Below are 14519 nucleotides of genomic sequence, written 5' to 3'. Positions count from 1 at the left end.
CTTTAATATAACTCACATGAGAAATCCAGCCATTTGATTGGTTGAAATTGGAGTCGTGATTTTAGCCATTCCCGTAAAATGCCAATAATTCGTGAAAACAAGGACGAATATAATTATTGCTGTAAAAGTAGGCCTAACCGAACTAATCGTTTAGTTTTGGACTGCATGGAGCTCCTCGTATTCATAGATTGTGAAAATAAATTCCCTCACCTATATCTGTAGGCCTATTAATTATCAGCTTTAGTATAATTATAGTTGGTCAATATCATTGTGGGTCACAAGGCCATCATTATTCATTAATCAATGAATGAATTATGAGTGATTCTTTTTGCCTTTTTTTTGCCACTGGAGCTGCAGATAAGTAAATTGCTAAAATGTAATGACCTTAATTGCTGAATCATAACTAAATCCCTCTATATATGTAAATATGCGCATATAACAAATAAGGTGGTGATTTCGATGTCCGAACTTTGAAAGAAGTTCACGATTAAAATAACGTCTGTGCTGCTTTTGAAAATTGTTTGTAAAATGAAGGGGGGAGCCCGATACGTACATGAGTGCGTTTGGTGAAACTGATAAAACTTCTTCTTTTACTCGAGATTTCCTCCTCCCCCTCCTCCTAGCTCCTCCTCCTCAGTCATGCTCTCCTTCCTCCTCATTCTCCTTTTTTATTCTTCTTCTTCTTCTTCTCCTTCTTCTTCTCCCCCTCCTCCTTTTCCCCTCTTTTTTCCTTCTTCTTCTATATATACTTCCACGTCAACCGGCTTGCTATGATATACGTCATAAAAATACAGATGAGCCGATGGTTTCATCATTCTTTCATATATTCTCTCTCTTCACATATATATTTTGCCTCCCAATTCCCTCGCGTTCTCCTCATCTATAGGTCTACTCTCATTTCTTTCTTTTGAGTTTTGATTGACACACTTTCCTAGACAACAACAAAAGTTTCCTCCTGTTCGCAGATCTGATATTCTTCTTTTTTCCCTTTTTTTCTCGTTTACTTCAGCCGCTTTTTCTTTTCTCTTCCGCATCCTCTTCTTCTTCTTCTTCTTCTTCTTCTTCTTCTTCTTCTTCTTCTTCTTCTTCTTCTTCTTCTTCTTCCTCTCCTTTTTCTTCTTTCTTTTTTTTACTTCTTTCTCCTTTTTTCTTGTTCTTGTTCTTCTTTCTTCTCCTTTTTTTCTTCTTCTCATTTCATTTCATTTCTTTATTGTGTCCATTATTGTTTATATACATGAACAATCTTGCTTCAACATTATGAACATAGGAACAACATATAATTGACAGTCATAGGGCCCTGTTTTTAGTATACATTTCATATAATATACATGATCATGATGAATATACATTGAAATACTATTTCCTCTTCTTCCTCTTCTTCTTCATCTTAAGTTTTTTTCAGTTTTTTCTACTACCTCTACCTCTTCTTCTCCGGCTCCTTCCGTCCGTATTATCGCGCATGCGCACTGCACCAAACCTTACATTTCGCACGTTTTCATCTCGATTTCGATGGTAGGCGAAGACCAACACAGGACATCTATCCATGTTTTCGGCTGCATATCTGCAATTCGAAGGTATTTTTACATTTTTTAAGAATAGACTAATACATTTTTATTGATATAATATGTTTAACGGGCAGAATATTTATTATGAACCATAACTTTCTTTGAAAACGTTACCAATTCTAAGCTTTGTTCGAACTGATTTTGTCGATTGCCACTAATTTTGCAATGTTCGCACATGATCTCTACGAGTCATTTCGTATATGGTATTACCGGTCAGGAGGAAAGGGGACATAATTTCGTTATTTTTGACATAGAATACACGTCTCTCCGTGAGTATGAGCAGTGATTCATGTGAACGTGCCGATCTTGTGTTTTACCAGCAAATTCACATAAATTACCTTTTATTTTAGATTCTAGAAATGGGTGTCTGATCGCGCACTCGATTGTGAGTGCTAAAATCCTTCCCATAGAGATTGCACACATCCCTATGCAGTCTATGTGCATTGCGCGATGATGCAAAATTGGTCAATGTTTTTATTACCAAATGGAAATTCAAACCTTTATTGCTTGTGATCCTGAAGGTGATACTCAATGAATGAGGTGTCATATGAAAGAGCAGGTTAATCTCCATATTTCTCAAGGCCAAGGGGCTTCATCCCGGAATTCTAAAAATATCTGGGTCAAAAGACAAAACAGCGATTTAAACACTGTTTCGTGTCAATTTTCTCATCTCTTTTGGAATTGGAGTAGGGTAGAGTGCCCAGTATTCGGTCACTTAAGGGGAAATCACTAATATTTTGAATTCTTACCTCTTTTATTTGGCAATCTACCCATCGAAAGAAAAGAAATTTATTCCTCTAACAGGATTTTAGAGTAAAGTACCCGGTTTTCGGCCACTTAAGACAAAATCCTATTTATTGGACTCTTTACTTCCTATTTATTATCATTTCTTGTTCAAATCATGAAGCAAATATTATTATTATTTAAACAAAAAAAGAATCCAAAAAAAAAATCACGAATTGCCATGACAATATTCATTTCAATTTTCACTGTTTTGGAGCCGGTTATCGGCCAAGCGTTTCAGTTTACGGCCGCATGTACAAAGTCAATAGGAAGCGCTCGCGCGCGCCGTGCGTTTCTGCGCTGATGTATAGCACAAGCGGGCGGAGCAGGTATCCCACGCCGGAGCTCCCGGGTGCTCGCCTGACCGAATACAGGCACAGCGGTGATCGGAAGTTGGAATCTGAATTAGACGGACATATCGTGTGTGCGTCGCGGTGTGCGGCTGCATTGATTTAATACATGCGATGAGATACTTTTGAGCTTGCGACCAGCACAAAATCGGGCTCTATATCTCAAAAATACTTGAAATAAAGCTCATTTTATGGTACCCATATTTCTTACATACACGCGTAAGAAACTCGATTTTTCAGATTTGGGTAGCGGGACCGCCGATTACATCGCTAAAATGTGATATTTTAGGATATATTTTTCATTGCAAATGTGGTTCTTCAGTGACACTGGCATGGTATGGTATGTGTGGGATATGTGTTATGCTATTATGCGATGTATTTTAAAGTGATTTTACCATGTATCCAACCAATTGGCCGAAAACCGGAGCTGACCGATTACCGGGTACTTTACTCTATAGTCACTTAAAATATAGAATAATGATAAGCAAAATACTTCCGAAAGAAGACGGAGCATTTTTCTGCCCAGAATTCGGTCGCGCCGATTAGAATTCGGTCACGCGATTTGTGCGTGGTATCTCCGTTGCCAAAGAGCGAAGCGTATTTGCGCACTATTTTCACACAATTGCACGATAAAGCACTGAATGTCAATGCGTTGACCGAATACTGGCCGAGCGATACCGCATGGCAGGGGTATCGTATAAATACCTCTCGCACATCGGCAAATGCGTCATTTGGAAATTCACTGCGATGAAGTGAACACGGAAGTGATTCTCTTCACACACATACTAAATTCATTGCGACAGCACACGCAGTTGTTTCGCAATAGACTTCTACATATGGCTATGCATGTTAGCGCATGTGCTAAGAGAACGCAGAAGTGCAGAAAGTCTTGAGACACTGACCAATTTTGAGCTAAGTTGGAGATCTTTCCGGGGCCCTAAATCTGATTTAATTTTGAGAGTTAAGAAAAGTTGTTCAGCTGCCTGATTTGTGCAAGTTTCGTGGCTCTTAAATTATTTTTTAAATTGTTACAGCTGTTGAAACGGCTGTCTGACCGAATACTGGGAATTGACCGAATACTGGGCGCGCTACCCTAATTTTCCTAAAAACAGAGACATTTAGTATACACTTTCCTAAAGCCCCAGTCCCATATAAAGCCGGACCAGCACGGACGAGCACGGACCACTCCGGACCATCCCGGACCATGGTCTGGGGTGATCCGGGATAGTCCGGGATGTTTTGTTCAAAAAAGTGTGATGCTTTTAAGCTACAGTCCCATATACATCCCGGACTCCATCCGGGGTGATCCGGGATTCGGTCCGTGTTGACACCGTGTTGGCACCGGGGTGGTCCTGGATGGTCCTGGGCGGTCAATAACTCACTCCCGGACTGCCACGGATCAACACGGATCAACACGGACCGCCCCGGCGCCACTACGGATGACCCCGGACCCAGCACGGTGGCTACACGGATCACCCCGGATCAAACTATTGTCCCGGACCGTCCCGGACCACCCCGGCAGTTTTTGACCGTCAAAAACATCCGGGGTCGACTTCCGGACCGCCCAGGACCATCCAGGACCATCCAGGACCATCCAGGACCACCCCGGTGCCAACACGGTGTCAACACGGACCGAATCCCGGATCACCCCGGATGGGGTCCGGGACGTATATGGGACTGTAGCTTAAGGTAGGATAAGGCATATACATGCGCGTCCTGAAGTTAGCGGCTGTAATCTTAAATCCTCATTAAATTCATACAAGTAATTCACATTATGAATTGATGATCATTATCATTATGGTCGCTAACTTCACGCATACGCGCTTATATCTCTATTTTTAGAAAAATACTTGAAAATAGATTTAAGATTATTGACACAATTTTTGTGAGGCTCGTTTATATCAACAATACCTCACATGTATGCTGATTTTGGTAAGTTGTAAGTTCCACAACTTTCACAATGCTCCAGATAAACGGTGGGAAACAGTACATGTATAGCTATAGGCAGAAATGCGCTTAACCCTGAAAAGCAGAGGTTTCCATTTGTTGCCAATCATTCTAGTTGCAGCGTTCCACGTTTTCCTGCGATTCTCAGGGCTGCAAGATTGACATCAGTTGCCCCTGCATTTTTAGGGGTCTTTTGCGCCTAGACTTAATAGCACCCTGTATGAATTATGCACATGCTCAGGTTATTAGAATCTTGATGCAGAAAAGAGGGTATCAGAAATACTTGGATGTTTATTACATAACTTGTGCTTATGTAGTTATCTAGCCTAAAACTGCATAAGCCTGCATAAGCATACAGATCATAAACAGATATCTTTTGTACATGTGCGAATCCTTGATTTACTTGACTGTTGGATGTGATCCTTGTGTAAGCATGGCAAGTGTGAGCTGTGCTGTGTGGGTGTGTCACTTCTTTAAATGCTTTTCAGATTAATCCTACAAACAGTGTCAATTATAGAGTATGGCTGGGTTATACCGAAAGAGTTTGGCAATAGACCAACTTGCATAGATCTATCTGAGCTGTGTGTGCAACTGTGCATACTCAGTTATTATCAAAGATGACAAGCTGTGGTCATTTTATTAAAAGTGCATTTTCAGATAATTACCAGGGCTAAAATCTGCCTGTTGCTTATAGCTATTCTTGAGTGAATGATCAAAAGCTATCAATGGCAACATCGGTTATGGTCTATAATGGCGTTTTCAATCGCAGTAGCACTTTGTGAATTTACTTTTTTACTTTTTTTTGTCTGCTGTTGTGTGCAAGATATATAAATGTTAACCTGGGCTATAATTACATGATTCTCAAAGTCTCACATTTGTGTTTTTACTATGAATCTTGTTGTCAGTTTTTCTCTTAATCATTTTTGAAACTTTCTCTTTCATTATGTAGCTCCTCTGGCTGTATTTATATTGCCTGTGGAGCAAAGAGTGCAAGAAGAGGAAGCCGCCTCCTTATCTGCCCTAAGGTCTGGTGTGGTCCCACACCTTTGGTCCCGTGTGTTTGCTGACCACTCTGTAGTTGGTCTTGCATAAGGTCCGTCCGTCTGTACATCAGTCTGCATGGCTGAAATCAAGTATAACCTGCCAAAGGCGGTAAGGTCAAAAGTCAATTAAGGATGTAGTGATGTTGGTAGATGGTTGTGTACAGTGTATAAGGTTTCGTGGGTATATTCGAGCAATGCATTAACAATGAGCAATGCAACATGCAGCTTTGTGACTGAATCTAGTGTCACAAACGCAAAAGCAGCTCTGAACGCAAGAGTTATGCTCGTTCCTAAGTAACAAATGTGTCTATTAGTATTTGTACATCATTTATAAGTATTATTGTAATGGTGGTCATACACATAGTACCGAATCTATGCTGTTCATTGTCAAATGCTGGTCACACAGCTGATACATTTTCAGTCGACCAAAGTAATTGCAGGGTAGAATTAACATTGGTATTCATAATTATGAAGGCATACAATAAGTTGTAAATGCGCAAGTCTTTGACTGCCTTCAGTGTTGCAGGTTTTGTGCAAGTTCGCCACAAGTCACAATGAAAACAAATTCTTCATGATTTCAATGTTTGTTTCAATGTATGTGATAATTGCGTAATATCACTACCTAAGTCCGATAATTCTGTCATTTAATACATTGAAAATTGCATGTCAATGAAAAACAGAATGAGGGCGGTGGATAAAGACTCGTCAATAACAGAGTGATAACATGTAGCTGTAATGTTTTTTTTTAAAATTATTAATGCAGAGCACCGACCAATCTACTGTAAGGATTGCTTTGTTTGACATGGATTCTTAAAATCCTCATTTGATAAAGATATCACTGTCCCACTTGTAGTGTCATCTCATATCTCAGATATTATATAGTCTGTTTGGAGCCAAAGGGCTTTTACACAGAGCTTTTGCCTTTATAGCTCCAAGCAGAAGTTTCTCAGTATAGTGCCTAAACACTACAGCATTTACAAGTGCTGCAAGATTTACATAAGTCTGCAAAGGATTTTTACACTGAAGGTAAGGTATATCCTCTCAAACAGTTTATCACTTTAAATTCTATAGTAGGCTCGTAGCATTGTGTACAATCTTGGACTCTACAATATCAATGTGGCATTTTGAATATTATCCTACATAAATATGTAGGATTACACATGTATTAGGATTGCATTTGATCCATTCATTTTATTCTCACCTAGAAAAACTAGCAATAAGTCTTGATTCTAAAACCACTTTTTTTTTTGGTACCAATTACAAATATTCCTGTAGCAGTTTTTAATCTTCCATATTTCATTTATCTTCTTATTTCATTAGGTGGTCGTCAAATGCCGTCAGCGTAGGGGGCGTAGGAAGACGGTCGCCATGGCGCCTGCGTCCCTGAACGGCCCCGTCACCGGGCTGGAGGAGAAGGAGATGGAAGGGGAGGACGCAGTTGAGTGGTGCAAGGAGTGCATGAAGCGAGGCGAGCTGAACGCCGTCAGCTACCTGCAGATCAGCGACGAGCTTGCTGTTCTTGTGTGCAACGACAAGCAGGTAAGAAAGCAGGGGGCGTTTCACAAAACTTGTCATCAGTGACAAATGACAGTTTTTGTTATAAGCTAGTGAAATCCTTGCTTCTGATTGGTTATCAGCATATTTGTCATTGAAAAAAGGCTTTGTGAAAAGCAGGTAAGATAGCTGGAGGTCAATCCATAGACATTAGGGACTTTTAGATTTGCACAACGACAACGTGGATTGCTACGATCGAAGTTCTTTTAATGCACTGCCTTGAATGGACGTCACACGTATCAGTCCACTCAAATCTAAAACTCCCTATTGATGTCAAGTGGTACCATTTCAAGTGTATATGTTCTACATTTTAATGATCATTTGAATATGAGTGGGAAGTAAGTTTGGTAGGCATTCCATACAAATTGTTGTCAGACGATACCATTTTGCTGGAAAAATTCTAAAATTTTGAGGGACTGAACTTAAATTTTGGGTACCTGCTACTGTCAAGCCATGGTTTAGGTTTGTTTTGAATACAAGGTAATTGAAAAATCTCTTTAAAGTTGTATTGAAAAGCTAAAATTTCAGATTTAGAATATTCACAGCACTCTTTGATGTACATGCATAAGTGCTTAAAAAGAGACTAAAAGTAATGTGGATGTTTTGCCCAGATTGGTTCTTATAGTTGTTCAAATATATTACTGAGGTAACATTTTTGTTTAACTGAATTTAATTTTCATTCTCTTTTTAGTGTACATCATTACCTACGCTAGCTCCTGGCTCACATCTAGTTGTGGAACGAAGAGCAGCGGACTTCATCCAGTGCAGGAGGCGTAAGAGACGAGCAACCAGTCTGCAAAAGTTAGATCCCACCAACCCCCAAAACAAACTCATCAGCCAGTCACAGCCCCAAGGCCCTTTGTCCGCAACCGTCTCTCCACTCCCTCCCGGAGGTATCGTCCAGTGGAACAATGAAAGCAACATGTGTTGGCTAGATGTGTGCATGCTCCTGCTGGTGCAGTTCAGAAGCCTTCGAAGATGTCATCAAGCACTTGGCGCAACGTCCCCATTGAGGAAGCTGTGTGAGGGTTTTGTTTCAGCCCAGGATATGGCAAGTGCTGATGTTGAAGCAGCCAAGCAGAACATGTGTGAACAAGCGGAAAGCAATAATTCTGCATCGGTGGAGCAACCAACCAATGCCTCTGACGCAGATCTGCTATCGGCATATCTGGGGAATGATCTCTTTGGAGCGGGAGATAACCCTAATCTGGACCATGCAGACCTCCTTTCAGACAGTTTCCTTGATCTAATAGATGGGAAGCTGCCAGACAGCAATGTGTGTGATACAAGTGCCCAACATGTAGCTGATGAGCTTGGTGATTCTGTCCCTCCAGACAAAGACCGTCTCTCTCCTAATACCACATCGTCAAAACAAAGCCCTCATCTTCAAGACAACAGTAGTGGGAAACTTGCAGCTGCCGTTGAATCGCTTAAAACCCTCCGAAAGGAACTCTTTGATATGCTGAAGCCCAAACTTGGATGCAGAGAGAACAAAGAGGAGAGTCTGATTTCTGCCCTTCCAATGCTCCTTCGACTGGATGGTGTCACAGAAGAGCACTTCAACTTGCGTTACAGGAGGGAATCCTACTGCTTCTTATGTGGATCTTCAAATGTAACAATGTAAGTAGTTACAGTGACTCAGTAACATTGCCTCAGATTCTGAAACAAAATCCTATATTTAGCTCATGCTGCAATCATGATTATAAACCTTTAGGTCAGTCAGGAACCCCATGACTTTTACAAGCTGATCGCCTGTCTGATTATCAAGATATTTATGATTGGAAATCAAAATTTCATTTTTCGTTTTCCCCAACGGTTTTCATAACACTACAGTCTATTGGGGAAAATGAGTTTGACACTTGTCACTCGAAGATTGTCACTTTTTTTAAGCGCAATTTTTTTAGGGCTTCAAATATTACACCATATCACAGACACTGATGACACGTAGGACCATGCATCTCAGATATAACATTGTTAAACGATGCCTTTAACCGTTTGTCGTAGATTTGTTTGTTGTTACTCTTTGGGATTTGTTTTTTTTTACTGTTTAACAAATATCATGTAAAAAATGGTGTGAATTTCTTAAGGATAAGGAATAATGTTAATCTTTATATTTTACCTCCTGTTTTACAGACATCGGAACGTCATCGCGTCCGTGACTTCTACCTCCAATGACTTCAGCATGCAGAATCTCACTATGCATCACCCGTGCCCACAATGCAAAGCTCCAGGGCAAACCAGTCGCCTCATCTACCACAGGTAAGGATCAAAGCATTTCACATTTAATGTGTGTGTGTGTGTTATTGGGTTTTTACAAACGTGAGTATCAATCAGATACGATTAATTATTTACGTCTGGGGACTGACCTTTAACGCCACCATCTGAAAGACGTGACTCAGTTTCGAACCTGCGTCCTCAGCTGAATTAGTTTGTAACTTCCATTATTGGCTGGCTTACAGGGGCACGCCACAACGCCACGTTAAATGATTTGAGGCATAATGATTTGTAGAATTTCTCTATGTGCCCTACGTTGTTAGTGTTTTTTAAACAATAATACATTAACATACATTGTATCAGAACTTAGAATACATGGATATATAAGAGCAATTTAACCAGATAATAATAACATAATGAAAGCAATATTTACGTATGTGTGAGAAGAAAAAAGAAGAAAATTAGCAAGATCCACATTCCTTTTTGGGGAGGGGCTTTTATTTGCCAGAAAATGATATTTTAAAATAATCTTTTTTTAGGTCCACATGTGTCCATCTGGAAAAACAAATGTTACCAGTCCTGAATGCATTAACTGTCAGCTTTTTAGTCCATACCATATCATGCCTTGACCTTGTCTCAATTTTCTGATAATTAATTCATTTCTTTAAGGTAAAAATTCACTATTTTATGTATTAAATGACAATAGTGGAGTTAAGTAATAACCTCAATCCTGGACTCAACCTCCATACTAACATGAAAGATAATCCCAACCCTTCAGCTATGACCCTGTTTTAAACAAAACAAAGTCTGAAGCATATGCCACAGGATCACTCACTTGCACATTGGTAGAGGGAGTTTTTATTTCAGGCCCACCTCTACCATTAATAGTATGCTACTGATATATTTAAATTCTTTACATCTTGCTGCATACATGTCTCTTTACAATTTTATTAACACACTATATAATTCTTTTGTTTTACAACAGCCTACCAGCCTGCCCGCTAATTCATTTTAGCAATGGCCTGAGCAGTACCACTGAATTACCCTGGCTTCAGCCTGACTTCCGACATAGAGGGCAGCAGTACCATCTGAGTTGCATCGTCCAGTACGTTCGCAACCCGAACCATTTTGTCATCTGGATACGAGACCCCTCAAGTAAGTACAAAATGAACGTTCCTGGTGTGTGGAATAACCACGCTGCAAAAATGTGCCCAAGTAAATTGGATGCCTGTCTGTACACAGTGATGATACAATGCTTCTTATGGTGGAATAGAGATTTCAATGAATAAGCTTCAATGATGTTTTGTCTGTGATAACTATATGAAAGTCAGTTATGTAATATGGTGATGATAAGTGTAACTTACTTAGTGAGGGCATTTTATCATTTAGGAAATCAGTCTAGCCACTTCAGATATTCAGAGCCTTAGACACTTCAGACTGCCCAAATTGTGATAAAATGTATCAATTTTGAATGTAATGTTAAATGTGGAAAGTCAGGAAGTATTACAGATGAATTCAGAAGAAAAAATTTGAATGTACTATTCCATCAGTAGGGGAAAAATGGAAAGCAATCTTAGAGATTTTACTAACGGTATGTATAAAATTAAATATAATCTTTGAAAGCATCTAACAAATTATTTTTGTTCACTTGTATTTTGCGTACAGGAGAGCAGTGGTTGAAGTGCGATGGTCTCTCCTCTCCAGTTTGTCTGTGGCAGTCTCAGGAACCCTCCATCCCTCCCTCTGAAATCCACCTAGTGGGTTGGGAACGGCAGAACAGCGAATGCTATTCCTGCATGGAGCTACAGCAGCAGATGGTTCACATCGAGGAGGCAGCGCTCGAGAGGGAGGATGACCCCGCGGTCGTAAAAGCCAATAGTACAGAAAGAACTTCCGTTGATTGCGATGCACCCCTCAGGAAAAGAAGCTGCCCAGTGGTGGTCAGGCGCAGTGCTTCTCCACTGACTATTGCAAAGGGTACTTGGCCTTCTCTAGTACAGGCAGCAAGGAATAGGTCAGACATATCACGTTTGGCTCCTAGACGAACCGAGCCACTGCCTGGATCTAGCATTCTGTCCATTGGGACTCCTCCCCAATCTCCTGAGTTTCAGATGCCAAAGACAAGTGGTCCATCAGATTCAAATAACAGTATTTCTTCCGCCACGTTCGATAGAACCAAAGAAACTGACAAACTCAAAGGTGACACATCCAAACAGCAGACATTGTCAGATAAATTGAAAGAGGGTGGGTGGGAGAGAGCAGTCACTGCTGCAAAGTCTGAGAATCAGGGACATTTGAGCAACAGGAGGAGTGTTGCTAGCTATCTACAGAGCAAGTTGAAATATCCCCAGAAACCCCCTGGAGTTCTCACCGGACTTCTGGGGAACTATACAAAATCAATTGCAAAACAACAACAGGATACGGGCGAGGAAGCCATCACACCGCGTGGGATTTACAACCCGATCACCAAGAACTTCTCTGTGCTTCAGACCTTGCGCTCCCTCAATGTCAACTCTTCACTACCAAAGACAGACCGAGTACCTAAGCCAGACAAGAAACCTGGCCCTAAAACCAAGCCCCTGATGGAAACGGGAGGAGCCGTTCTTCCCTCTGTTCCTAAAAAGGTTCAGAAGATGCGTATCCCTCGGCAGAAAATCAACTCCTTCAGTGCCTTTAAAGAGAAGTCCTCCAGCACATTTTCGGGCTACTTGAAGCAGAAAGACCCAACTGCTGAGGATATTCATACCAACCGCAAGGACGATCGTCGTCGTGAGAGCAACGCCAGCCAAATCCAGGAGGATGATTTCCAATCCAGCATCCTCCTGACTCCATCGTCTTCTGTCTCGAGTCCCAGCGCATGCTCCGATGTTAGCCTCCTGAGCGAAACCCTGCTAGCAGGAGGCACGGAGGATCACGAGGGAGAGAGCCTCAACAACACGATGAATGCTCTGTGCAAGGCTTTGGATGTCGCAGCAGGCGGTGCACCACAGACTGTTGTCTCTCAACCCCTCCCCAGTGTGGACGATGATAGTTTTCTTCAAGGTCTACTTAGATGATGGCTTTAGTCTGATCTAGAAGGATCTTGACAGTTTAGAATTGATAGAGAATCCAGGAATCTTTAGTTACGTACTGCATTACCTTCTGGTTGTTTTGGGATAGTACACCCTGGCCTTCCAAGGATGTTCTCCTCGTTTCTCCATTGCAATAATATTTTCTCATATTCATAAGATATTCCCCTTTTTTTCTTGGTGTTTGCATATTTTCATGAAGGCAGTGATATTGATATTGGTCATTGATTGTGATGATAGACCAGCTACCTCAGTTATGACTCGGTAAGTTGCCTCAACGTTTGTGAACAAGCCTTAATCGATATGATTATCTCCAAAAATCAATCACAATAAATGAAATCATTAGATAACCATTAAAGTATAGAAAACGTACTCCTCACCACATTTTAGGCATTCATAATATCGTTAAGGGGTCTTGTTTACTTCACTGTTAGCTTTGACTCATGACTGAATATACCATCTATCCATTGACAAATGTTATTTCTTAATAAAGGTGTAGATCAGGGAATTGCCATCAAATTTTGGTTGAAGCCATAATAATGTTTTCACAGCTTCAAAGAAAATGGCTTCAGCTGAACATACAGTTTAAACGTCTAAATTTTCAAAGTGCCAATAATCATGACAATTATTTCTAATCAGATATGATTATGAGGATAAATTGGAATTTTACATCAGTTGATTTTTATTTGCTCAGTCAATGCTGTGGTGTTTCAAAAAATTACCTTTGAGGTCAGAAAAAAAATTGTGATTTAGAATTTGATTGTAGGACTGGGTATACAAATTTTGCATTGTTCTGACGTGTGTTACGCCTTTCCCTATCTCACATTTTAAATAAATAAATAATATGGTTATTTATATAGCGCCGGTATCCGCCAGGTTCTGACGCTCATGGCATAGATTAACGTCTTGCCAAAGGACATTAGTGCTGCGGCGGGACTTGAACCTTATTGCTTTCTCATGCACTTACGAGCATTGTGCTCGTTAATGTATCCTTGATGTCTCAACAGTTAAGAATCGTAATAGAAATGTGACTCACCGTACATGCATCATACCAACTACATCAGCGGAAATGTCGTCTGCCGAGAAGTGAAAACCATAAGGGAGTTTAACCGTATATTTCAACTCAGGGTTAACACCCTTCTGGTACTTGGCAGATGATGTTTCTCTGCATGTAATCTATGTACATTGTATGGACTCAATCAATGCTGACATGTATTTCAGTCTAGAGTCTTCCAACAACACCAAGCTTAAAGATAAAGTTGAGTTCTGGTCATGCGATTGCATTGTAAAAGAAACGCATACATGCCAACTGTTCAGATTAAAGAGCAACATTCCTCTTTTGGGAGAAGATAATTATCATTTTAATGCAGGTGTTCCTCTTCCTGTACAAATTTGTCTGTAGTATTGAATAGGAGAGTTAGGATTGTTCCTCTCTTTTTTTGAAAATAGCATAATTTGTACAGATTTCTGATTTTCAAATGTTGGCATGTATGGAAACGGTGTGGAATCGACCAGAAAAGGTTGATCATCTAGCATATAAGTATTTGTGTGTCTTCAAACGATGCACGCAGAATGGTGATACGGGCCTAAAACTGCGCACATTGCGAACAACCCACATGTAATGTATGCACGTCGCGCTCCGATCCGGGTATGTATACATGGTGCTGCCGTTTTTTTTAAGCTGCTCGATTGGGCGATATGTTAAGGTGAGAGATTTTTTCAAAAATACTGTTTTTTGTCCCAAAATACTGTTTTTTGCTCTTAAGAATACTTTTTTTTGTCGAAGAAGGTTGGCATCTCTGATGAAGGCATTTGAATAGCCATGCTTTTTAGGGAACATTTGTGTATCTGATGTTCTTCCACCCTTGCATAATACAAATGATAATGCTCACAAATTATATTTGACCTCTTCCCAGAACTCAACCTTCTCTTTAAAACCATTTCAGAGGATTAAAGCTCTGGAAGGGCAGATAAAATGGTCATATCTACAACTTA

At 40.4% G+C, this 14519-nt stretch overlaps 1 protein-coding gene across 2 annotated transcripts; it reads left to right on the top strand.

Annotated features, from left to right (window-relative positions):
* The first annotated feature begins 1450 nt into the window (after positions 1-1450).
* On the top strand, positions 1451-13865 carry LOC100890288 (SUMO-specific isopeptidase USPL1). 2 transcript variants are annotated; one of them, XM_003723830.3, is made up of 7 exons: positions 1459-1574; positions 5595-5797; positions 7009-7227; positions 7934-8862; positions 9376-9501; positions 10442-10611; positions 11122-13865. In XM_003723830.3, exons 2-7 carry the CDS (start codon positions 5765-5767, stop codon positions 12510-12512), a joined length of 2868 nt encoding a protein of 955 aa, XP_003723878.2. In that variant the 5' UTR covers positions 1459-1574; positions 5595-5764; the 3' UTR covers positions 12513-13865. The 2 variants fall into 2 exon arrangements, with proteins under 2 accessions (XP_030829944.1, XP_003723878.2); XM_030974084.1 differs by lacking the exon at positions 5595-5797 and having other exon boundaries at positions 1451-1574.
* Positions 13866-14519: the final 654 nt, after the last annotated feature.

This window comes from Strongylocentrotus purpuratus, unplaced genomic scaffold (genome assembly GCF_000002235.5).
Source record: "Strongylocentrotus purpuratus isolate Spur 01 unplaced genomic scaffold, Spur_5.0 spur5_scaffold_7, whole genome shotgun sequence".
In the NCBI taxonomy this organism is placed as follows: Eukaryota; Metazoa; Echinodermata; class Echinoidea; order Camarodonta; family Strongylocentrotidae; genus Strongylocentrotus; species Strongylocentrotus purpuratus.
This window is presented reverse-complemented; position numbering and strand designations above follow the sequence as displayed.